At 39.8% G+C, this 26,945-nt stretch overlaps 1 protein-coding gene across 1 annotated transcript; it reads left to right on the forward strand.

The window, feature by feature from the left end:
• Positions 1 to 575: 575 nt before the first annotated feature.
• On the forward strand, positions 576 to 26,691 carry sppl3 (signal peptide peptidase 3). Its single transcript, XM_072371736.1, has 11 exons — positions 576 to 1,145; positions 13,543 to 13,620; positions 16,120 to 16,211; positions 16,394 to 16,513; positions 16,703 to 16,781; positions 18,426 to 18,538; positions 19,365 to 19,471; positions 20,498 to 20,661; positions 22,990 to 23,180; positions 23,350 to 23,459; positions 23,783 to 26,691. The coding sequence occupies exons 1-11, from the start codon at positions 1,120 to 1,122 to the stop codon at positions 23,852 to 23,854; spliced, it is 1,152 nt and encodes a 383-aa protein (XP_072227837.1). The 5' UTR covers positions 576 to 1,119; the 3' UTR covers positions 23,855 to 26,691.
• Positions 26,692 to 26,945: the final 254 nt, after the last annotated feature.

Consider the following 26,945-nt stretch of genomic DNA (forward strand, 5'->3'; position numbering starts at 1 on the left):
ATTTCAGATGGCTGACACTCGACAAATAAATTAAAAAAAAAAAAAAAAAACAAGAGTTAGACTTATTAAAATAGATTTTAATTGACTGTCTTAGCCACAGACTGTTATGTGTTACACGTTCATTTATGTACTTTGCTGTTTTGGCCTCACTATGTTGGTATGTGTAAGCTATTTTAACCTATTTTATCTTTGTTTTGACCGGATTTGACACCCAGAGAATAAGTATAGTCAAAATGACCTGACTCAAGTTCTAATCAACAGGCTGTCCCGACACCGTTATTTAATCTGTCTCACTTTGCAAAACGATGCCCTAAAATGTATCTAATGTCATTTATACAATTTCGTCTTAATGTTGGCTGGCAATTCAACAACTTTCTTGATCTGGTAGTTCATTAAATTACTTTTAAATTGCGGGGTTGGTCATTTTCCAGAAATGAATCTGTGATTTAAATGTTTGTTGTTTTTTTTTACAGTGACGAATAATTTTTTTGATTTATTTTTCCTAGGTATATTACTTCATCTTACAGTCTACGTAATACAGCCTTTATTTGGAGGCTGCATTGCCGCGAGCTGAAGGGAAACCATTGCAAGCGTTTCAGTGCATGAAAGCGCTTCAGTGTACGTCCTACTTGTAAACCTCTACAGCAGGGCGATTTTGCGCGTTCCCGTGGACTCGCCATAGAAAACAAAGCTGAGCGTCTTCCATATCAGCTAGGGGTGCAGGCTTGAGGACTATCCGAATTTATTCTGGCTACACCACACAGAATATGGATTTACAGTGGGTGTAACATCGTTGGAGACCGAGCCTTCTCGGCTGGGGTGACGGCAGGACATTAGCTATACCGACGAAGACAACATCTGTGTGGGAATTTTTTTTCTCGGGGTGCTTTGTCTTGTCCACCAAACGATAGCAAACCATCATTTTCATTTCAGTTGCAAATCCAGCTAGTGATCACTAGCTGCTACCGGGATGTATCATCATGTTGTCACCTAAAAGCAACAGCTAGGACGTCGGATTGTGAAGGAAAAAGCAGAAAACCTCTCCCAGGTCCCAACGGGTTGTCACCGGGACCTGAATCTGTGTTAGCCACAGCCGCGGAACCCACTGTTTTCGGCGATATGGCGGAGCAAGGCTACTCATCTTGGTGAGTGCGCACAGGCGTTGCGCTACAGACTCGTAGTAGCTACCTAATGTTAGCCGTAGCTTCTGACTGCAATTGTTCATTAAGCCAATGAATTACACCTCTGTCAATTCACAAAAAGGATTGGCTCATCATGCTGACTGATTCAGGGGCATTTATAACCGTGTAGAGAGCAAAATATCACAAAACCATCATTTTTTTCTTGCATCCCAGGTATTGCTAACGGCTAACTTTATCTGTCTGGTTAGCTAGCAGCGACTAATGCTGTGCTAACTTCATTCTGCTGCGGACAAATCCAGTGATGCTATTGTGAGCGAATGCTAAAGGGCTAGATTTCCTGTTTACAGGTTGACAAGCTCAGTAGGTTATCGAGTTGGTGCATCATTCTGGTGTTCCTCATATTACCGCTGGTAGTCTGAAAAATATCATTTGGAGCAATAAACACGGATTTGCACAACTGTTAGGGAGCGTAGTTGACGTTAGCTATGCCAACACATTAGCATTAGCTGGCTAAGATTTGTCGTCGACCCACTGACTGCACATAATAACAAAGGTTCTGCTAAACTAGCATCGCAGTCATGTCACTAAAATGTCTGTTTCTGAATTCAGACTGACAGCATGTTGTCGCAATTTGTCATATTTCGGAATTGTGAGGCACATTCACCTAAAGACCATTTATAGTTACGTTTTAATGCCAGCGTCTGTTGGGGTATAGATTTTGCGAGAAAATAATTGATGAAATATGTTGTCCCCATGAATCTAAATTACCACTTTATTAAGGCCTTACTGATTTATGTCGGTTAGCTTATGACACAGGTTAAGTCTTACTTAAAACAAACAAAAAAAAAAGCATTTCATTGTGTATTTCGTTGACACCAACGCCTGTCCAAGGTTTATTTGATGGGCATGCTGTTTGATCTGTTAATTGATTTAATTTATTTGATTTTTATCTTGCAACACCACATTTAATTTCATGAGGTTTTTGCAAACACTTACCACTCTGTGCCAATAGTGTGGGATTGTTGTTGTTTTTTTGTTTTTTTTTTCTTCTTTAATATCCTGTAACAATGCTGTGGTGTTTGAGGAATTGTGCACAGAAGAAAAAACACTTGAATACAAAATTCTTGGTGTAGGTTCAGGCCGGAAACCTTTCATCTCCACAAACCACCCAAATGGCTTTACATTATTCTGCCATGTTGATATTTAAGCGTACATGACCTAAATTATTTCAGGTCCCAGATAAATTATATTGATCTCAAATTTAACCAATCAATACCAGTATGTGAGATGACTGCCTGATGGAGGTTCCCACACACACACACACAAACACACACACATTCATGTGGATACCCTTGCACCAGTCTGCTACCACTTTGCTGGGCTTGAATAACATGGCAAAATGAAAGTAAGGTTTGCTTTCAACACAGAATTTGTACCATCTACATCTGCCTGCGATCCAGTCGCAAGTGAGAACACCTCCAGATGTGGTTAAATCAGTCTGATTGATTTCCATTGTGATGGAAACTCAAACTGGTTTGTCTTCTAGCCATTCATGTATGCATTTAATCCTTGCGTCAACTCGTGATTTCATGTATCTAGATAAGAATGTGGAGTCAGAATGTGTAATGATGCCAGGTGGAGATGATGTCTGAAACAATTGTTAAATAAGGTGTTTTGACTTTTTTAGCTTAGTTTAACACAGACCAAGTGAAAGATTAAAGAAACAAACGGTCTCCATAGAAGATGTTAAACAGAAAATGCACCTTCTAGCAGCTTAAAAATGATCCCGTTTATGTTGTTATTTCATGTCTTTGTGATTTCTTTAAACAACTAGCAGTTTTTAAAAAAAAATAATAATAATTTATTGCTTCTGTCGTTATCATCCAACATTTTTTAGAGATAAAATGGGTTTTGATTATATAGGCCTTGTGCTTATGTGCAAGGCGAGCGTTATAGATGAAGGACAGTGACTGTCTGTCGCACCACAAATGACATTTCAGAGTCATAGGTTTGCAAAACTACTTGCAAGTCGTGTGCATGCTGTGGTCTAGAAATTCTAGAAAACTGGTTGCAATAATTTGAGCGGGCCACAATCATTCAGAAGGAAGCCCACTGTAAAACAGCTGCATTAAACAAACACTGTCATAGTTCCGTCATTGTTTCCTCATAGTTACCAACTTTGGCACCACAGTATTCTGACTTGAATTTAAAGGCATGGCCAGTTTATCTTGTAGTGTGTAAATTCTTGTAGTAGACTGCCTGAAATTCAGTGAGCACTGACTGACGTTTACTTCACAGATTTCACTGCAAAAAAGCCAAACACTGCAAAACTGCTGTCGACATATTTAGGTTTTAAGCCAAATTAAAAAAGGATGCACTTTGAAGTGGGAAATACTACTAATAAAAAAAATAATAATAAAGACAAGGAGACAAATTGTTAACCCCAGTTATTTGTATGTCAATTATTCATCGGCTAAAACTTGATGTGAATAATATCTGGTTAGTAGGTGGGGGGGTTTTTTGTTTTTACTTTTACTTTGTATACTTAAATTGGCAACTGAATGTTATTTTTAAAGCATCACACAAGAAGATCACTCTTACTTTTTATTTTATACTTGAACTTCAGCCTCTCACTGTTTGGTGGGAGCAGATCTAGATTAACTCCCGACAATGTCAAATTTGGAGCTCGACGGTGCAACCCTGCTCTCCCAGTGTTTTATTTAGAGAAATATTCATACTTGCTCTGTGTTGTGACAAGCCTCTCACAGACTGGTCTTGCTTTGCTTTGTTATGCATATTTAGGAAAATGTGACTTTTGATGCAAACAAATGATATACTGGGATTTTGTTGTTTGTGTTTTGAATAAGCAGATATTTGAAAACCGACCTTAGATAGTAGCCTATTTAAGGTGAGTCTATTATGCGCAACCATTTTTTTCCCTTTTCTTTATATACAAGGCCATTTTTCCATGTAGGTGGAATGGAGGTCAAAGTTGATGCGTCACTGAGCTGGCAACACAGGTAGTTACAGAACCATGTCAGTGTTTGTGTGTCAGGAAGAGATTGCATGAATGGACATGTCTCTGTGGATATCGATACTGTCATTTCATTTGTGCAGTGCCGGTATGATGTTCATAAGCACACACTCTGTGCCACCTCTGTTTGGTTAGTTTAAGTGAGAAAAAGCTAACAGTTGTGGCATAATAAGATATTTTCTTTGTCGGGTTATTTTGAGATCTTCTGTGTTACAAGTGCTGTTGTGGACAGACCTTTAGTTTGGAGGCATTTGTAGAAAGTTAGAGTTCTCTGTGGAACGGAAGTTGGCGTTTGTCGATCAGAGTGGTAATTTGTCAGTTGGTGGGCATTCTTCAGTTGCAGGAAGTGATTGGCTGGAGTCGCTCTTTGTGATAACCTCACTGCACAGGAATTGGAGAAGCTTTGTTATCATAGATAATACCATGCCTCTTCTACTCTGTGTTCATAATACAGCCGATTCCCCCCCAAAATGGCTCTAAAATTGAGAATGAATTGCAGCCCATAAAGACTGCGTGTTCCCCCTCGGTCAGTTGCAAGGCTTCCACTTGACTATCTAATATCCTCTAAGATCATTTTTTTCAAGCACAGCATCCACCATTCACTTAGATTAAAGAAAACATTTAGCTGAATATACATGAAGAATTATCACTCAGGCAAAATTAGAAGTGGGAGGAAGTAGGGATGGAAGATATGGCAAAAATAACTATCATGATATTGTCTATATTGATCGATCTTGATCACGATATAGTTTGTTAATGCTGTCAATTTCAAAAGTATACTAATAATGACCGCAACATAAAATAAATACAGTCAAATGTTTGAGCAGAGTTTATTAACCAAAGTTAAGTGACGCCATGTAAACACTCAATTGTGCAAACTTCTTTAAAAGCACTACATGTTTTCTCCCCTTGTAATTGGATAAAAACTATGGAGGTAAAGCCAAAATCTGTAACTGTAATCACAAATTCCAAATTAAAGTCTCGATCGTATGACTTGTGCATTTAAATCATGTCTTTTCCTATGATATATGACGCTACTCTTGTAATCTGTGCTTTATTTTGAATGATTTTTATATGGGCTGGCAGCCACAAATGATGAGCTAATGCTTCTCTTTTTGACTCTTGCCCTTCAAGAACTGCTACACCGAGTCGCATCGGCCCACATTTTCATCTCTGGAGTGATACCTTTTTCTGGGGAGATGACGCGGGATCGGTCTCGGTCTCACCCCCGCTCTTGTGGCTCTCTTTGGCTACAGTCATTCTCTGAAAATGGCGATCATAGAGATCTACGTAAATTTTAATCGCAATCTTAACTTTGAACGTTTTTGTCGCCCAGCCTTCGTAGGAAGTCTGTGCTGGTCCCCTTTATCCTTTCTGTCATTCCGGTGGCACAAAGCTGTCTGCAAAGTGTACATATGCCAGATGACTAGATTCTGTCCTTGCAACTCTCTAGTCTGTGAAGTAGCCAAGGTTTGCCCTAAAAGTCACTAGATTTGCACACGATTGCTTTCTTTTTTTCTTTAAAAAGGCACTTTAGGGACAGTCATTTTAAAAAGCACGTGATCTTCAAGTTTAATCAGCCAATCGCATTTGCGATCAAAGTGTGCCCATCGATTGGGGGAAAAACTCTCATTTTGAGTGGGAAACACCCATTACCCTTCAGTAGAGACTAGGGATATGCATAGTCGACTACCTTGTTTTTTTTGTTTGTTTTTTTGGAGGAAGAGTTGACAAATTTTTGTTTTGGGCAGGAGGAGACTTATGTTTCACTAAGCAGATACGTGCAGCTAATGTTTACGCTGCCATTTCTGTAGCGTAAGCAACAGGCAGATGTCACCAACAAGCAAAGCAACGAGACAACAAAGTCAAACGCACACTATGCGGGATGAAGCTAGCATACCTCGGTTCTACCAGCGCGATGACTAAACTGTCACCAAAATGTTGCGCTTCGGAAGGAAAAAGATGAGACGGAGGGACAGCGATAAATGACGTGTCACAAGAACAAATAACTGCTTTGGTCAATAAAGTCTGTTTAATGATGACATCGCGACTAATCGACTTTCTTTGGCTTGATTGGTTGACCTCGAAAATCACTTAAAATGCCCATCCCTTATAGAGACCTCTTCTGGTTTTTGTGCCATGTTGTGTGTTGATTTTTTTTCTTTAGCCCATATTTTACAGTTTGGATAAATTGCTACTTTGGTGACCACCGCATGTCCCTTACAGTCTTCTGTAAAACAGGACTAACTTATGGTTTTGGAGAGGCCCTGTTTGAAAGCTTGCACGTTGCGCTTTAATGCCATTGTCAACAGCCTTCAGACCAGCACAAAAGTTTTGTAGTTGTTCTTGTCTAGTTTTACTTCTTCTTTTGATTTTGCAGCTCTCGAAAATCAGAATTGAGGCTGTGAAAGTAATGCTTGCTCAGGTGAAATCTTTGCTTAACACCGGTGTTCCGGAGCGAGATATGATTTTAAAAAACAATGTTTTACTTGTCATCTCTTTTAAAGACTGTAAACAACAACTAGTATGTATGGTTTATAAACCCACGTTTCGCAACGGTTCCTGTTTTGTGGACACAAGAAGAGGGAGAACCCACTCTAATAGTTGTATGAAAAGGTTTCTGTGGTCAGAAAACATAGGTTTTTGTTTCTAGTGCTTTGGCTTTTGTACTTAATACGTTTGAGACTTTAACATAGAGGCAGCGTTTTAAAAACAATGCCATACACCCTCAAGAAGGTGAAACCAACTATTTATTTGTATTTCAACTTGATAAGTGGCTTGTGTGGTTGATCATTATTGTGGATTAACATAAACTGATTCTTAATCATTTGATTGATCCAGAAATTGTCTGGCACCAATTTCATCCTGAATTTTGCAGATTGTATAGATAACTGCTATAACGTTTAAAGAGTGAGTTGGAAATGCACACAACGACATACCTTTTAAATGTATGTTTAGAGACCCTATTCAAACTGTGATGAGCATGACTGGTATAGATTATGGCTGAATAGTCATTGGCCCACATAGTACTCAAATAGTGTTTATTCAGACAGTTTACTTTATATGCAGCATCATATAGAAGATTCTTGATTAAATGACCAAGAATGAAACAAGCGTTGACAGAAAAGTCCAGAATTACTTGTCTTGAATCTAAGAAGAAAAGCTTTATCTGTTAGAAAACGGGTTTATGACCCACATCACATCAGGCCTCAAAGGTAAAAGCATGCATATGTTGCATCAGGTCACAATGACTTAATGTTTAAGCCTTAAATCCTATTATTGTAACTATCCACAGCACACTATCCACAGCCAGTTTAGATCCCGCTTTTGTTGACACTGAATAATCCACCAATCATTCATAACAATCCTACTAAACTGCTGACAATGAACATTTTGGCTTTTGTACATTTGAAATTATCAAGTTTAGTCCCTTTAATTTAGATTTGCGAAGGACTTGTAACCATCTTTGGTGTTCTGCAGTAGGTGATAAGACTTGGAAGCACGCATTAATCTATTTGAATTAGGCAGATTACTAAAGCACCTGTTGCCAGTGTTCTGAACAATGGCTCCGCAAAGATCCTTCAATCTTTTTGTCAAATGTATACCATTTCTACATTGGTTTATTTTGAAATCTTGCTTTAAAAATAAAAGATGTAAGCCTGCCAGAGCAATAATACAGCAGGAGGTCAGAGTTTATAACTTTCTCGATCAGTTTAACCCATTATATCCACGATTGGGATCAGGAAGAGGAACCAGATAGTTGTTAATCCCTAATTGGATGTCCAGAAAAGATTAATCTGTCTAAGCCAACCGACTCTTCCGATTGCTGAATGACCAGTCAGTCTCAGTCGTCTCTCAATTTGCATCAGATTAATTTGTAGCATATTTTGCATCATTTGACGCTGATGGATATGATCGATTGCAGCCATACACTGTCGTGGTGGGTGTTAACTTTCAATTAAGAACACAAAGCTTGCCATTTGCCATGCCGCCCTTGTTAGGCCAAAATAAGCCGTGGAGAAATGAGAATGGAAACGTGCGCTACAACAAATATTTGTCATCCTGCCTAACATACCCAGATTGCACCAGCAAACGAAGGCTAAAACTAAATCTCTCAAATGTGCAAAACCAATTACAAGCCAGCAGCCTGTTATTGTTTGATAAAGAGTTTATTTCAAACTGGATTTTGTAAGAACGAAAAAGCTCTGTCCATGTATTGAAGCACATGATTGGACATTTGTTTCAGTCTGTGTTTTACTGGGAAGATATAGCTGACTTTTCTGTTGAAGAGCAATTGTAAAACAGTTTGAATAACAAATCTTAGACAGAAAATCCATCAAATCTGTTTAAATATCAACGCCTCACAGTGGCAGCATTTGTAAAGGTCTTCGCTGCGGCCTGTTGACCTGGCCGTTAGCGGTCAAGTCATGCATGGAACTAGTTTGATGGAGGACGGTATTGGAATTGTGTTATTGAAAACCAAGTCTGTCAGTGAACAAGGACGTCTTATGGCACTTTGGGCTGCCAGCCAGCTCTCAACAGTCCGGGATTGTATTTTGTTTTTAAATGTTCCATTCATCTATCTCACTCATGTTCTACTGGCTTCTGTGCACAGAATCCAAACGAACCAATTCGATACCAGAATATGAATGAGGTCTGTGGTAGATTAAACTAGCTGTATAGCTACTTTTTGTGTTGACAGTGAAGCAGTGACATCATTAGTGTCAGTCTGGAGAAGAACAAGGTCACTTTCTTAATCACAGACCAAACCGCTTTTAAGACACGCAGCTCAAAAGACAGTTGTCTGAATAGGGTGTCATATTTAGAACAGCTATATTGTTTATTGTGACCTACATCTAGGGTCAAGTATACAAGCCCTATTGTGATTGGACATATCGGTGGAAATGGTGCCTGTGGAGTGTGGTTTTCAGTCATTAAGAAGAGGCCTGTGTTGGACAAACAAGACCAGGGCAACGCTACATGATGCAGTATTGTCCTGGTGTCCTGTTTCCACAGTGAACTACATGTTGCCTCTCCCCGCCTATACTCCCTGTTGTTATCACCGTGCCACTGAATAACTGACGGAGGGAAGACGATTCCGTTTAACTGTTGGCACCACAATGAAATTAGTTTATTCTTGTCCTATTATAAAGATACCTTCGTTGGTACCGCTACAAACCTTCAAGTTTAAGAGAAGTTTCATCTCTAATGTGAAGTTAAATGCAACATTGATGACCAGGGTGTTGTGGGGGAAATCCCTTTTCTTTGCACCATATGTTGTTTTACACTAAGCTGCCGTAGCTGCTGGCTTCTGCTGAAGCAGAGAGGGAGAATCTCTACTAGTATTACATTCAACTCAGTTTAAGTACAATTTTATTTAAATGGTGCTAAATTACAATACATGTCATCTCACGGCACTTCTACTATTATGTGTCACGTTGTAAAAAAAAAAAAAATACTAGAATGGGATGTTGATTCAAATAACAGTCTTGTAGTCTTAAATGTCACTTAATCAGTGTTGGCTGCTGCCATTGTGGATTTCCTGGGATTTAGGGCTTTATCGACCACTTTCAAACCTTTTTAAAGTAACTTTATTCATTCATTTACTCTGGAGTGAGCTTTTAGGTGTTTTTTTTTCATAATAACTGACGAGTGTTGTGTACTATACATACATGTTGTTTTGCATCTATAAAATACTTTGATTATCAGGTTTCTCTGGCTTTGCTCAGGTGGAGCAACGATCCTTGAAATTCACAGCCTGCCACCTCCTTTTTTCTGTTGTTCTCGAGAGGATCTGAGTCAGTAATGCACCCCTCAATTAAAGACAGGCATGTCACAATGTCAGTCTCTTTTTAGGCCCAGAAAAATGCATTGCAAGATCAGGATTAGGCTGACACGGAAATCATTATGGGTATAGTGACCTTATATGCCTGCAAACCGCAAACCAAATTATACTGATTATACATTAGACTGCTTGAAGGTGACAGCTGTTGTCTACACAGTTTACTTCATACACAAGCACTTTGTGTAAGTAGTTATACGTACAGCATGCTGTTTGGAAAGGTGAAATTCCTTTAGTTTGATTGGTACAAAGCATTTTCAAATACTCTGACCATAGCAGGTACAGTCGGTGTCCCACTGTCAAGTTCAGCAAAGCTTGAAGCCCATAATACAGTTAGATTATCATCTTGCTGGCAGTTGTTTCTCATATTTCGTGTTTTTATTCCTCTTGGTACGTCTGCTTTCCTTGTAAATATTGTTAATGCGATGATTTCAGAGCAAAGCCAGCAACATTATCTTTTGATCAACACTTCACATAAGCCTGGAGGAGCTACTTAGGGCCCTATAAAATCAGTTTTATTTTTTCCAAATTGTATTTTTTCTGTTTTAATATAATTTTTTTTTTTTTACTCTTATTTTGCTACCAAAAACGGTGTTTTTAATCTAAATGACTAAAATGTACACAAATTAAACTTAAATTTATTGAGGTGAAAAAAAAAATCCTTAGTACATCAAAGGTGCATCAAAAGCAAGCAGCAAGTAATGAAACGTTAGTTGACTTGTCACAAAACAACAACCAAACATTTTAAACGTCATCAAATTTAACTTTGGTTAAATAAGCTTAAGGACTAGTTAGTCCTTGTGAGTTAGTACCTTGTCAATTGAGTGCTGGTAAAATTTGCAGAACAACAGTTCACCTGTCACATAAAAGTCATTTGGGTATTGCTCGGCTCTGTATTGAAGGGTTAGTGCCGAGTTTAGGAGTTTTTTAGACGTCAAAGACAGAGCCGTGGGCAGCCGCTTCGCCATGGTTACATTGTTTTGAAGGCGGAGACGCTCAGTCTGGAGGGGGTTTGTTGTGCTACCCAGATTTGCTTCCCGCCATTCAGTTTTCTCCGCACATGCGTTCCTCTTCCACATAAAAACAGCATTTCAGTCAAATTCTGCGATTTAAAAAGAAAAAGAAAAAGAAAATAGATTCCGTTTTAATCAACCGATTCCGTGATCGCGGAAATTGTAGGGCCCTAGCTACTGTGTCCTGTTCACAGACATTATGAGCCACGAAGAATTTTTGGAGACCCCGGGATGCACTTGAGAAAGGTTGATTGTTAATTATTATACAAATTTGGGCGATGACTGGGTAAGACATCAGACTGTGGTCTGATTATATTTACTAATGTCGTCATCTACAGGTAGGGCTGAACGATGGGGTGAGATTTTATTAGTAATAGCCAACAAACACTGAAGTTTGGTCCATTCATTAAACCGTGCTGCAGTGACCATATTTGAGGCGTTGTCTGTTGTTATGGAGACGGGATTTTCTTCGTGGAGATCCCAGCTGATGAGTCCCTCTCAGGGCAGCTGCAATCAGGGCTCTCATGTTTTCAATGCTGGCAAGAGTGCGTTCAAAACATCCATCGGGTGGCCGGTTGGACGGGTCTGAATGGGAGTATTTCATTAATAATATTATTTTTAGTGTTGTTGTTAGTGGTGCTTTATTGCTGATGTGATACGCTGCTAGTCGCCATTTGAGCCATGCAGTTATCATATAAGGCTTTATGGTGTTTGTTTTTTTTTTTTAAATGTTGAAACAAGTTCATTGTCTTGCCTCGCGAGGTAGCAACAGTAGCAAGACATGTTTTGCACAATATCTGTGCAGCATCCTCTTTTCTTTTTTTTTTAAACCAGAATAATTCCACACAACTGAAGTACTACTCCTCTTAGACACTAAAGTTTCTTTAGGGTCGGCTGCTGTCGTGGTTGTGCCTGAGGCCATCTTCGTCAGGTCAGTTTTTTTTTGTTTTTTTTGGCCCTTTGCCTGTTGACTGTTCACTTTTGAAAGAGACCAGAATGAAGCATTTACTCCATGTAGATCGAGGACAGCTCTCAGTTAAATTTGCGTGTGCCATGGATAGGAATTTCAGATGAATATTCGCGGAATGGGTTGGATACACCTGCTAAAACAAGCCCATTACAGCATTTATGTCGGCGATAATGTTCTTTTTCTTTGATTGATCTCAACCTTGATTGTGCTGTCACTGTATGTATTTTTACTGGGTTTTTTTTATTCGAATTCCCGCTCCACATCATTACAGAAACGATGTGATGCGTCCATATTTCCCATCTCACTCACATTCAACAGACTTTACGGAGACTGCCGTGTATTGTGGGTATAGATAGAAAAGGGTGATGAGTAGGCACGCACCTCAACAGTTCAAGACTATTCTGGATGATTATGTGCTAATAGATCATTTGTTCATAATGTCTTGTTATGTAGATGCTTACAGAGATGGATTTTAGATGCACTGATTTAATAAGAGAGGCTGTTGTGACAGCAGTGCAGTAGTTAAGTTTAGCTCTGCTGACTCTGCTCTGTTTTGCACAATACGTAGGTCTTTGTATGAAATCAGTATATTGCTTGGGTAGTTTACACATGCTGTACTTCGTAATCTTAAACCCTGGAAGGAAAGGATTCTTTGTCAGTCTCTAAACGATTGTGAGATTTTCATACTGTCAAATCTGAAATTACAGTTAAATATTTTTCTCTGTTTTTCGCTCTTTCGGGGTCCTGGCTTGAAAAAATGGAAATGATTGGGCGATTTGTAATCCATTCTGACATCACACTGATAGTTTGTAGGCCTATGAGGTGAAGAAGAGTCCAGCTGGGAATCCACGTTTATTCCCACAGGAAATGCTGATTACACGACTCATTACAGTCAAACAGTTCTCAGCTGGATTTTCTGTCCTTCAAATCTACCAGACCTGAAATTCATAATTCGTCTTTGATAATCCACCTCGATGATAACGTGACTAAAGTCAGTTTCTGTCTCTGTTATCTGAAGTCTGTTTCTGTTCTGAAAATTCAATTCATCTTTACTTTTTGCTGCCGTACCACGGTGGACATTGAGGTTTATTGCCTAAAATGATGAATATTCAATATAGTAAATACACTGTTTATGTTGCCGTATTAAAGAATATGTTCTTAAAAACACACTTGGAAGGTTGACACGGAATGAAATGTCTGCGGGAAAAATTAGAGCGTGAAAAGCTTCCCCATCTGGACCAGCAGAAGGGGATTCAACCATTGCTGATTCATATAAACCTGAGGTGTTGCTGCCTTTATAAAAATAATTTGTCATTTTATGGTCATTCTGGTTTACCTGCTCTTCAGGTTGTGTTTAGGAAAATTATACATATTGTATTTGGCAAAAAAAAAGGTAACAATGTTCATGATTCAGTAAGACGACAGTTCCTATCCAGAGTGTTTTATTTATTCCTGAAGCATTATGTTCGAGGCGATTTTTCTGCAGTTGTGCTTATAAATTTGCCACGTTTATATTCCTCTCTTTCCTGTTTTGCCCACAGGGCGTACTCCCTAGTTGACTCCAGCCAGGTGTCTACCTTCCTCATCTCAATCCTTCTCATCGTCTATGGCAGCTTCAGGTGAGTGTTGATGAATAATTACTGCCCTTAAAGCAGAAAATGTGTTGCATATTACATTTTGTTTGGGACATAAGTAAAGCCTATAGCCTAATGTAAATATCTTTAAAATTTATTTCTAAATTTTACTGATTTATAGTTATTTAGAGGCTTTTTTTCTTTCTTTTTTTATCATTCTCTGATTATGGGAAAAGCTGTGTTCTGGGCATATACATTCATTCAATTATTTATTACTGGTTCAGTATGGTATACATTACTTTAATGTAGCCGCTGTAGTTATATCTCTATCTCTGGGCTGTAGTTTTGTCCTACCCCCTGGAGTGTTTTAATTGATTTAGTTTTATTAGAGTATTATCATCACGTATTTGTTCAAGTGCAGCCCTATTTGTAGATAAATTATATACTGGGTTTGGAGTATTTGATTACTCTCAAATTCATATGACCTGAGTTTACAGAAAGTAGAAAAATATCCCTGGGTGGGAGCATTTTTGTCCTCAACAACACATATTTCCAGAGAGGATGTGTACATGGATGGTAATAACCGGAATATTTACTTCATTTTAACTAAGAAAATATTCCAGTTATGGTGTTTACATGGTTCGCAGACAGGATATTCATTTAATTTTTAGCATCGTCTGATTAATAACTCATGCTCACATTACATCCATACGCAAATGCAATGTTTGTGCCCAACCAAAATCTTATTTACCGTAGCCTTTCAAAATGAGGAGCGTTACTCTCCCTCACACCAATGCTGTCTCTTTTTGTTTAGTTTTTTTGTACCTGCAGCCTGCAGCAGGTGTTGCCAAGTTTTGTGACAGAGACAAACAAGCCCAAAGCATCTGGGTTCTTAAATAAGACGTCTGTCTGACTGACCTCTATATGGGCGACACAACCCACGTTGTCCATTTATATGTAACCATAATTGACCTGCAGCAATTAGAAAAGGGTCAGTGAATGGCTGAAAGTATTCTTCTTCATCTCTTTGAACACACATGGTGTAGGCAATGATACACAATGTTTTAGATCCTTTAAAAGTATCTCTATATATAAAATTCAAGTGCAAATTTAAGAAACACGTGTAAACTTGGGTAAAACGAAACAAAGGAATAATTTGGCCTTTAAGTTGTGCAAGTCTCTGTAACTATATTTAGGCCTACTGCACAATAAACAGAACACTATATTTATATATTTGGGGTTTGGTTAGCAGCAGCCGCAACAAGTGTCACGTTAGCATGTGTTGATCTGAGGTGCTTCATAAGATTCGAGTTGCTTGAGGCTGACGTGGATAAAGTATTTTTTTCCTGGGCACAGCTTGCATGTTCCATAAACATTCTTGCCGTTACTTAAAATGAGTGAGAAGTATTGCCTGTATTTCCAGTTTAAGGCCTTTGTATTTCCCTGGCTCGTCTCCGTTGTCGCTGTCTTGTTCTGTTCGGCAGTCAGAACATGCACTGTGAGCAGGGCATGATCTGCCCACCCAGCCAATTATCATCGCATTTGCAACGGCGTCATCATCCCCACCCCTGCTCTCTCCAGGCAGCTGATGTGTGGCCAAAACCTGACACTTTGCGCTTCATTCAGCCAAATTATAGTAACGCGCGACTTCACATTCTCAGTAACGGCGTTGCAGCGATGGGAAAATAATGAAGTAGATTACTTGTTACTGAAAAAAATAATGCAGATAGTAACGCCGTTATTCTCTAACGCCGTTACTACCAACACTGTGTGTGTGTGTATATATAATGTCTATTTATGTCCTACAATAACCATTAGAGCTCTTTTAGTGTCTGACTTTTGTACTCACAACTCATCAGTGAAGTAGCATTCAACTCCCCATGTTACATAAAATGATGCAGTGTTAACGGGGGAGGGGGTGGGGCCATTTTTAGCATTTATGTCTCAAACTTATCAATGAAGTGATATTTTCACAAACCATCCATTTACTTTGCTTATGTGTTATCTATAACACAACCTGCAAGTTGCTCTTGAAACTACCTGAGGTAAACATTTTAGGTTGGATGGCTCAGTCCTGACTCATATACATTCATTCAATTATTTATTACTGGTTCAGTATGGTATACATTACTTTAATGTAGCCGCTGTAGTTATATCTCTGGGTTTCCAGAGATATCTGCCAAGCTCTTTCATCATATTTATTTGAATAAATAGAATAAATCCTTCCTAGCGTTCTTTAGATGAATACATCAAGCTAGCATTAATCTCCTAATATTTCCATCGTGTTTCCACATTTCAATTCAACTGGGACTTTTCTAATGACACTATCTAAGTGTATTTTCTCCTCTATATAATGCGTTAAAATGTTTTGATTGTAGAACCGTTTACGCCGGCTGTTTCATATCATATCAGCCCGAAAAGCTGAATTACTACAAATAATAGCTCTCTTAAAAGAAAGAAAACTTATTTGTGCATTCATGAAGTTTCGTGTCATCTGTTGTCAGAATCTCACCGTCTTTTTTTTGTTGCCTCTCCTTTCTGCAGGTCATTAAACATGGATTGTGAAAACCAGGAGAAGGATAAAGATGGTAACCCTACAACAACGGGGGCTTTTAATAACAACAACACAAACAACAGTATGTTTTATCTAATTGCATAGCATGAAATGTACAAACAAAGGTCTTAGGTCATCGGTTTAGAAGTATTCCAAATGATTTATTAGCTGTTCTGACTTGTGCCCATATCTTTCAGTTAATTGTTTTACGTTTGCATGTTTGTTTTAAAGCCTTCTTTTGTCTGTGTTTGAATTGTTTTTCAGGCATTCAGACTATAGACTCGACACAGGCCTTGTTTCTGCCAATAGGAGCGTCCGTGTCTCTGCTAGTCATGTTCTTCTTCTTCGACTCGGTACAGGTGGTCTTCACCATCTGCACCGCAGGTAACTTCTGAGCTCAACACAAAGACATCGCAGCTGTGGAATTATTATAAGGCCTTTTAGTTACACGCTGGGGAAGACCTCTCTACTGCGTTGATTGTTGAAACTGAAAACTATTAGCTCCACAAACGATTGCAGTCTCTGTATATTAGGCTGAATCTCCCATTGATGTGCCTTTGTTCCTCTCCTCAGTTCTTGCTACAATTGCATTTGCATTCCTGTTGTTGCCGATGTGCCAGTATCTGACCAGACCCTGCTCCCCACAGAACAAGTAAGAACAACATGTGGATTTGTATTGTCTTTTTTTCGCCTGCGTTTGTAAAACTGCTTCTTGCTGTTTTGTACTTCTTACGGAATTTCAGCTGTTCAGCAACAGTCCAATCTTGGTAAAACGCTGTATGTTCTAAATATAAAACTGAAAGCGAGAGCTCGGCTTAATACTACTTGTACTTATTTGTTGGAGTTTGTAGGAGTGAACCAGCTGTTAAGTATTTTTCTCGTACAAATGAATACAAATTATATTTAACAAAAAAAAAAGTTTAATGGAGCTTCTATGTTCAGTTATTGAGAATAAACAAGTTTGTTTTTTTTTTTCTGACCCACAGCAGAGCCTGAGCACCTTCCTACGTAGACATATACTCTCATTTCTGGTTTCAGTTGGCCCTTTTTTTTTTATGCTTTCGAGAGCCAATAATAACTTTACCATCAACCTAAGGCCCTTTGTGTTCTGCTCTGTGCTTAGTTTGTTACTATTTTGCAACTGTAAACGCAGCTTTGCATAAAAGCTACACACAGGAACCATTTATGTTACTCTGTCTTTTCTCTTCAGCTCCTTTCAGACACGCACCTCCTTCCATTTAATCTTGTGACAGCAGAACATGTCTGTGTGAATCACCCCCCCTCCCCGGTGCTATCCTGTAACCTCATGCAACAGCAGTCTGACCAAATTTGACTTGAGGACATTTACGCGTCCCTTTCATCACAGCTAAAGTCTGGACTGCTGCAGTCACATTAACCGACAGGCATGTGCAGCGGCTGTGGTTTCATTCCTACAACTATCTGATGAGCAGATAAATAACAGCCCACCCAGCCTTTTCTGCTTTCTTGTTTTTATAAATTATAATTAGTTGCACGACCGAGTTGTTTTTGTCATTTCTTCGCATCGTCTGATGCATGAGATGGAAACCGTTTAGGAGCATATATGATGTAGCTCGAGCGTCGGCTCTCCGTTCAACCATATGTTTCCAACTGTTCCCTTTTGCTTTGTTTAACATAGGGCTGCTCGTCTCTTCTTTCTTTTGTGGAGTTGATTTTAAAAACTCCAGTCGCTGTGGCTCAGCTGAACCTTCAGGAGTTTAACACGGACTGTTCAACAAGTTTAAAAAACATCTAGAAAAGCTGCCTCAGCTGCCTCCCTCCATCCATCATCACCATGTTTTACACCACCTCTGCACACTTGGCTGCTAAATCCGAATTGTTACGGCGAAAGAACACATAGTTGAGATTCAGCACTGTTGAATGAAGGTTGTGGAACATTAATGCGGAAGTGATGGATGTCATAATGACTGATTGACCGATTAAACAATTAACGTTACGTATCTCATAATAAAGGGCTTTACTGAGTTCAGTATATTATGACATAAAATGTTCTGAAGCAAAAATTGAACTCCATTTGAACTTCTGTAGGCAACAGGATTGTTTAGCTATCAATTATCCATGTACTGAATTGATCATTCTTTTACATTACATGCACAACGAATGTTTCCGTGTCTGCTCTCTAACCCAGTTCCCAGTTTTCCTCTCATTGTAGTTGCTCTTTGCACAGCGTGCACAGACTGCTCAGTGATGAAGTGTTAAAGCCTGCGTGTACGACATTTTCCCATGGACTCTCTTGTGTGTGCTTGCTTTAATGCAGGATTTCGTTTGGTTGCTGTGGGCGTTTCACCCTGGCTGAACTGCTGTCGTTCTCCCTCTCTGTTCTGTTGGTGCTCATCTGGGTGCTGACAGGACACTGGCTCCTCATGGACGGTGCGTTGCTCAGTCACGGCTCCATTCCAAAGACTTCCGTGCCTCTCACAAACTGCTCAGGTTTTCATTCAGAAATGTTTTGAAGAAGGTTTTGTAAGAAGAGAACGTGCACATAACATAAGACCCCTTCAGGTGCGGTTCGATGTAAATTAATGAGCACTGCACATCAAGAATTTATGCAGCAATGTATCGACACAGAGCGGTGTTTTACAATTCAAAGGAACCTTTTAAGAATTGCACCGAAATGCTCGAGGTGTCGTTCTGAAAACAAGATGCTGACAAATCTATCAAAATTCAGTTTTTATCATCTTCCAGCGGAGGAGGGACCTTGGGCTCATGTGGTCTTAAGATTTTCGTAGCATTGTCTCGAGGCTTTTACAGCAGTCCACTGCGTTCTAACAAAGGGAAAAGTTCTGTGAGCCAGCTGCTCTATAAAACACAGTTGACATTTAAGCTGCAGTGTCTTCATAATATTTAATGCCATCCTGAAAGACAGTGCATAGAGACGTGTGTGCAGTTGTTTAATAATTTGATCCTTTATTTTTATGAACAATGCAGCTCTGAGGGAAAAAGCCACATGCACACGTTGAGCTAGTATTTTATTTAACCGAAAATGGATTTCGAATTGAAGCTTTTTCCCTGATATTAGTTCTGTTTTAGGAATATGATTGAATTCTGAACGTTTCTTAAATGACTTACCAAAAACCTTATCCCATGTTGCTTTCTCATCTTGTTTCGACTCAATTTCTACTGTGGAAAAGCGTTTCAACTGTTCAACTGGCACCCTGTCTTTTCTTTTTGTTTGTTTTCCCCCTCCTCCCTGCAGCATTGGCAATGGGCTTGTGTGTCGCCATGATAGCCTTCGTTCGACTTCCCAGTCTAAAGGTGTCTTGCCTGCTGCTGTCAGGACTACTCATTTATGATGTTTTCTGGGTAAGAAATGCTTCCACTGAACCTGCATCAACAGTACACAAATCTACACCTCTATAAACGAAATCACACTAAATATTAATTGCATAAAGGCCTTTTTTTTCTCCATTCTAAATACCACCAGGCAGATACATGATACTTCATGCGTACATTGAAATTCTGAGATTTTTTTTAAACAATTGATTCAGAGGAAAGTGAATCAGTAACACACTTTGCTGTTGTGTCATCATGTAGGCAGCAGCTATGCCTCATCATTCATGTATTCTCTCTCATAAATCAGTCAGCATTGTGCAGCATCCTTAGCTTTTGACGCACCACGGGAGCCTGTTGGAGCTCCCATGTTGTATCCACAGGCTTTTATGGACATATAAGAAATTTTGGAGAGCACCTGGACATGCTTGAGAAAAATCAAATCAAATTTGGACCAGGACTGTGTCAGACATCAAGACCGTGTTCTCCAATAGGTCACAACTACAGGCACCTGTTTACAAAAACCATTGAGTGGAGAAAAGGGGTAACTTTTATGAGGATGTTCAAACATGGAGAACGTGTTTAAGTTTTTCTGACAGTTTAGGAGGAAAAAAACATTAAAAAAAGATCAAAACCGAGCATTCTCTGAATGTAGTTCATAAACGGCTCTCAACCTGCCTTGGGTATGACATGGTTGGCCGTTTAGGACATTTTTTTCCCCTTGGATGGGAATTACTGTTATGAAACAACTTCCAAAGCAACAAACACCTTAGATGAAGCCCCCCCTGTCGTTACTGCTCCCTTCTGTAATAGAGGCTTCCACAGCGCTGGTCTCTGAGCAGTTTGAGGCGAGCGGTAAACATGACTTTCAAAGTCGAAGCCTCACACTCTGTGTTCTGTCTATAAAGAGAGGCAGAGCACAAACCCCAAAAGATTTTTTTTTTAAAAATAACATTCTTTCAAAATTTTTGAGTTTCACAACACCTTGTGACATAAGTAGTGATGGAAATAGTTTTGGGTTCTTTGGAACTGATCAGATTCCCTGCTCTCTCCCTCCAGGTGTTTTTCTCAGCCTACATCTTCAACAGTAATGTGATGGTCAAAGTTGCCACCCAGCCTGCTGAAAATCCCATAGATGTTCTGTCCAGGAAGCTGCACCTGGGGCCTGGGATGGGCCGTGATGTACCCCGCCTGTCTTTACCTGGCAAACTGGTCTTTCCTAGGTAATGCTGGTAATCAGATTTTTGCAAAAGTCCTAAAAGTAGATAAAGGGAACCAAATTTTTAAAAATTATTTATTTACTATGAAAAAAATATCCAGTATTGCATATAAATTAGAGGGAAAACTAAACTGCCCTAATGTCAAGTCACACAACAAAGTAGCAAAAAAGATTTAAAAAAAAAAAAAAAAAAAGTTGATGATTAGTCGGTGATTAGATTCTAAAGCACGTTCACACCTCCATCAAACCCAGTGTGAAGCTTGTTTATCGTCTGATTTTATATGCAAGGCAAAGATTTGCCAACACTGTGTCCAGTGATGGTGATTTGAACCGATTGTTATGTCTCTGTCATCCTCCCATCTGTTTGTTGTCAGTGTCCAATATCTACACACACACACACACACACACACACACACACACACACACACACACTGCTTTGATTAGAACAAGAAGAAAAATCTCCGTCATAGGTGTGTCTCTTCTTCTCTGTTGTTTAGCCATTTTAAAGGAGAACAATTATAGCCCTTTTCCACCAGTACACACAGGTCCCAGGCACCTTAATGACACGTCTGTGAAATGATTTGGTCAAATTCCTCACGGATCAAGCACAGCAGCCCTCTCTGTACGCTGTCTGTCGCACTCAGGTGGTCGGTTTTCGTGCCGCTGCTGCTGTTCACTCCGCCCAACGTGCCAACCTCAGTTCAGCGTCAGGCTGCTATGACAACAGTTAAGCACGAGCACTGGTCATGGCTGCCAACACACCGTTGCAACCACATAAATTTGAGCCATCGTTTGTACCTGCGTGGACTAGCGGTTAGCATTAGCTCGTGGTAATTAGACAAAAGAAACACAAAGCACACTTGCATCGTCTGTCCTTTCCCCACGGATTGTTGGTATCGATCCCTCTTTTACGTAAAGTTTTGCTGCCAGTCCTGCATTGTACTGATCCAAATTGTGGAAGCAGCAACTTCGCTGTCAAAAATAGACTTTATCCACTCCTGTCGTCGGTCCTCTGAGACTGGGGTCTTATGCAGACTCTTGTGCTGGTCACTGCAGCCAACAACAGAGCAACTTGCTTGCTTAGCTCTTTTTCTTCGCTGCGATGAATGAAATATGGGCACCTCACCTGAGCTTTGCTCTTTTATAACCTGTAGGGTGTGATGGGTGGAGAGATTCTGCTCCCTTTTCTACGTAGGAAGGGGGGCACCCCGAATTCAAATATATTAGTGTAGAAGAGCTGGAAAAGGGATTTTTGCATAATATGTCCCCTTTAAGCTTACTCAAAACACCTGAAGGGAGGTTTGCACTTTTTCATGTAACATTGGGTCATTCTGATCAATAGAAGAGTAGCCAAATGTATTAAATGAGTCTTATTTGTTTTATCAGGATTAATTTATCTGCTTTTATGGCTCTTGTGTAAACTTGTTTGTGTGTTAAAGTGATATATATGTTAAAACATACTGTTCGCAAACTTTCAGGCACCATTTCCAGATGTGAAATTAGCGGAAGTTAGTCTCTCTGCAGGATAATCAGATCTATTTAGGACAGGCTAGAGGTTATCAGATCAGATTTGTATGCAAGCCTGTTTAGTTTTTGTTGGAAACCATATAGGTGTCGTGCTCCTGTGACACAGCTGCTAAGGCTTGGCCTGCACCAAAGTTGTCCTTTGAAGTGCCAGCAGACGGCTGATTTTAAAATCTTTCTTGTTACCTTGCAAAGCAACAGGATGCCTGTGTGGCAGCAGCTGACAGTGGTGACTCCTGTAGAAGTTAAAGCAGCTACGAGTTCATCATCAGTTTTAGATGTATTTAGACTTTTATACCATAGTTAATGTCACATAAAATGCCAATATCATCAAAATGTTTGAGCTTCAGCCGTTATTGGATGATGGTAGATTTTAATTCCTTGAGATGAATTTGGACAACAACTACTTTTTCAATAATTGAACAACTCTTTCCTGTCAAATAACCATAAAAATGATAACAATTTGGGTTTAGAGCTGTCAACACATTTGTTGATCAAATTATTAACTGAAAAATTGTCTGACACTGAACGGCTGCCTGTAGACCTGTGGTACTACACTTATTATTGTAACATTGTCTGTCCTTTTGTGTCAATATTCTTTCTGCTAATGAGCTCTGTGGCCATGTCACAGCTGTCAGATCTAGTTTCAGTTCCACATGTGGTCTTAACCTTGAGTTTGATTTGGGACAGAGGTGGTGAAATGATGAGTGGCGTGTGGATTGGTGTATCTGCCTTGGGAAGCCGCAGTGGCTCTCCGGTCTGCGAGTTTAGTGTTTCAGCTTTGTTTCCGCTCTTTGCATCTGTGCAGCTCTACAGGAAGTCACTTCTCAATGCTGGGAATAGGAGACATTGTGATGCCGGGGCTGCTCTTGTGCTTCGTCCTCCGTTATGATAACTACAAGAAGCAGGCAAATGGGGAAGTCCCGGGGCCCGGGAACATGTCCGGACGCATGCAGCGCGTCTCCTATTTCCACTGCACTCTCATCGGATACTTTGTGGGTAAGCAACCGATCGAAGGGCGAATGGATGTAAAAGGTCAAGGTGACACTTTCACTAGATGTTTAGATGACTTTTGTTTTGGTCATTTCCAAAACACACTGTGTTTCTATGCAGATCCAGTCTTTTTTTTCCTTTTCAAGAATTTGGTTGGAACATGTTGTCTTTTCAGGTCTGCTAACTGCCACAGTGGCCTCCAGGATCCATCGTGCGGCACAGCCCGCTCTGCTCTACCTAGTTCCCTTCACCCTGCTGCCTCTGCTCACTATGGCCTACCTGAAGGTGAATTGTTGGGCTGTGACTCAGTCAATCTTTGTTTATCTTTCTACAGCAGCAAAGAAGTTCAGCTGGAGGCGTTTTGCTAAATTTACCATTAAAAAAAACTCAACTCTTGTAAGGAGCATTTCCAAAGAAGAAGTTTATTAGAAGAATATTATTGCTATTACTGTTGTATTATTATAGTATCGGGCTAAAAAAAGTTTAATTTGATTCACCTAAAATGGGGAATAAAAAAATTAGAAACATCGTATTTTCTCCAGGATATTGAGCATTTGCTGTGTGTGTGTGTGTGTGTGTGTGTGTGTGTGTGTGTGTGTGGCCCACAGGGGGATTTGCGGCGCATGTGGTCCGAGCCTTTCCATCCCAAGACGAGCAGCTCTCGGTTTCTGGAGGTATGATGCACCTGTGGATGAACAACCAGCGTGGGGAAGACTGCTGATCTTTTCCCTTGATTTAGAGGGAAGGAGAGGGCGCGCACTCACAGTGAGGCCATGTTGTCATCACTTGTTCATGCTTTCCACCAATCTTCTGTGAAAACCCTCAGAAGGACACCAGTGTGTGGATCACAACGCCCCAACACAACTCATCTTTGGTCTCGACATCCTCCCTGTTTCATCTCAACTTCCTCTTTGCTGTTTATTTCCTCTTCATTACAGAACATCCTGCCTGTGCTGTTTTTGTTCTGCCCCCCCCTGCCTTTTTTCCACTTGTGTAGTTGATCTTGTTTGCCACTTCCATCACACGGCCCGTCCCATTTGTCAGGCCTCTTCTGTCTCTGCGATTTCCTTCTTTTTCTTATTCTGTTTCCTCTGCATCACTGTTTTTCTCAGATGAACTCAAGGACCTGGCCTCCCCACTTTTTCTGGACTTACGGTTGTGAGACATGGCTGGGGTTTATATAAATATGATTTTTTTTTTCTTTCTTTTTTTTTAAGCATTGTCGTGGTCATTATTGATATTATTACGGGACGATAGAAGGAAACGGAGAAAGGTTGGAGTGTTACAGTGGCACACAGCAGTACCCAGGAGCAGCGACACACAGCACAGGAGAGGCATCTTCCCTCTCCGTCCGTCACCCTCTTTCATCTTCGCTTTCTTCCCCCGTTTCATCATCCCTCCATGATGGCTTCTCTTCTGACACTCCCAGCGCGCCCCACCCTCCTCCTCCTCTGTTCATCTGCTGTCCTCATTCCCCACCCTCACAGATAACTATGTATTTTATTTAGAAAAGTTTTATTCTTGGCATATACAAAAATGATGCATTATAAAATGTTAAGCTCCCTCGCCCCCCCTCCCCCTCCTCACCAGCGTTGGAGGGGTCGCTTCTATTTGTATATATGTGTACACATGTATTTGCGATATATTAAGTTTGTATTTGTGTTTGAGAGCATGTTGAACAGGGTGGGAAACTGACCGCAGATGGATTTTGGTGAACTCTGGCAGTTAGTTGTGTCGAGTCCAACTAAACAAGCGTCCGATATTCAGACTCTTCTTTTGGCTCGTGCAGAAGAAGCTTTACTGACGGTTGCTGGTAAATAACAGTTAGTTTCCTGCTCTTGTGTTAAAGTGTGTGTGTGTGTGTGTGTGTAGGAGAGCAGAGCAGAAAACATGAGTAAATGGATGTTTTACCCAGTTTTAATTTGAATTAATGACCATGTTTAAGATGGTCCCAATAGTCAGGTTTCCATAGAGCTGTGTGTCGGATCAAAGGATTTCAAACAACCGACAAGTTGCTTGGAAACGTTTTTTTTGTCTCAGTAAAAAAAAAAAAAAGGGTAAATAAAGGATCTGTAGAAACTCAACAATGGTTAAATGAATGTTAGTTTTTTTTTTTTATATACATTAGTTTATTTTGCTGTGAGACCTTTTCATACATCAATGCTGGGTTTTTAAACTGCAACATCCACATTTTAAACGTATATATGGCCACAGAAACACTAAAAGCAACTTATTTTAGGTTTCACTGATTCGGAAATCCTCAGAACATGATGATGTCGGATCAGACAACAAACAACACATCTGAATGTGAAAATAAATTTTGACCTCAGTCGATGAAGACCTGACTATTGTGAGAGGTTAAACTCAAATTGGAGCTAAATGGCGGTTTCTGGCTGGCTGGTTACGTGTGTGTGTGTAGGTGTGTGTGTGTGTGTGTGTGTGTGCGCTTGATCAAATCATTAAATCTGTTCGGACCTATGGAGGGGAGTTGTGAATCAGTCATGCCCTTCAGAGAGAAAACATGGAAATTGGAGATTAAAGCCAACTCACAGGATGTTTTTACTGTGACCATTTGGTACCTGACAGTTTTTTGGGGTTTATTTTTTTCTTTTTTGTCTTTCCACTGTTTTGTGGTGCTTGTCAGTTGGTATCTAATGTGTACTTGAAACATCAGTGACCACACCGCAGAAAGTCTGAGAGATGTTTGAGCGAAGCTGGGTTTTTCTTTTCTTTTCCTTTCTTTTCTTTTTTTTGTTTTTCCTCCTTACTTTTATGCTACTTGGCCTTGCATGTTAAGTGTACAGTGTATCATTTCTCAGATTGCATTGACAGGGCTACTGTGGTCGTGAGCTCTGCAGGCTAACATCGAGTCATTGGACCTATGAGCTCGTGTCAGTGGGTGGGACAGAAGCAGCGGGTCAGAAAGACTGCAAATGATCAGCTCTGACTTCCTCCGACCGATTCACAAAGACTGAATATTACGAGCTGAATGCTGTCTGGTTTGGGACACCCGTCATTCTGCTCAGTGCAGTCATCTAAATTCTGACGTTGTGGAAGTACAAACCTCCTTCACCCCGTCATGGACATGGCAAGAAAATATATATTTATATGCATATATATATACATATGTGTGTGTATATATACATATATAAATAACAAATGACGATCATGTTGATAAAGTTTTTTATAGAAAATGTTTTTCCTTTTTAGCCCCTTGTTTGTATTTTTTTCTTCTTTTTTTTTTCCTTTAGTGCTCAAGTTTTGTTTTTTCATTTTCTTTCCTCTTCCTCTCCCCTCCAGCAGAGGACTAGAGCTCTGTTGGTGCATTGATATTATGGCTGAATGGATTCTGTATAGAAAAATGGTGAATAAAATAAATTAAGAACTGTGTAGTTGAAACATGAATCCTGAAGCGCTTGATCTAAAACACTTTGTCTCCTTTTAACCCTTTTCCCCTTTCTCTCCCTCCTCATTCAGGATTCTGCTGTAAATAAACATGACTCTAACTGTAACAACACCGCGTCTCTTTCCTTGGGTTTATTAAAGTGTTATTAGCATCAGATAATGTTCACAAGTGACTTGGCTCCCATTACCTGTCTAGAGAGGATGCAGTTATGCTGATGGGTTCCAGTAACCATAGTAACACACTCTTTAAATTATTAAATGAAGGATTTAGTGTTGTACAGTGAACTAGTTGTAATAACCTTCAGGTACGAAAGGGCGTGAGTGAGGAAAAAATCATAAGATGATTTATGTTGTCACATTAGGACT

Source organism: Leuresthes tenuis, unplaced genomic scaffold (genome assembly GCF_036924035.1).
Source record: "Leuresthes tenuis unplaced genomic scaffold, fLeuTen1.0.hap1 SCAF_19, whole genome shotgun sequence".
NCBI classification, from domain to species: Eukaryota; Metazoa; Chordata; class Actinopteri; order Atheriniformes; family Atherinopsidae; genus Leuresthes; species Leuresthes tenuis.

What these genes read in the sequence shown, in the direction of transcription:
- sppl3 (XM_072371736.1), top strand. Translation starts at nt 1,120, where the DNA reads ATGGCGGAGCAAGGCTACTCATCTTG. An exon ending in CTTCACCATCTGCACCGCAG is followed by an intron (nt 16,514 to 16,702) that starts GTAACTTCTGAG and finishes TCCTCTCCTCAG; the next exon opens with TTCTTGCTACAATTGCATTT. An exon ending in TCATTTATGATGTTTTCTGG is followed by an intron (nt 19,472 to 20,497) that starts GTAAGAAATGCT and finishes CTCTCCCTCCAG; the next exon opens with GTGTTTTTCTCAGCCTACAT.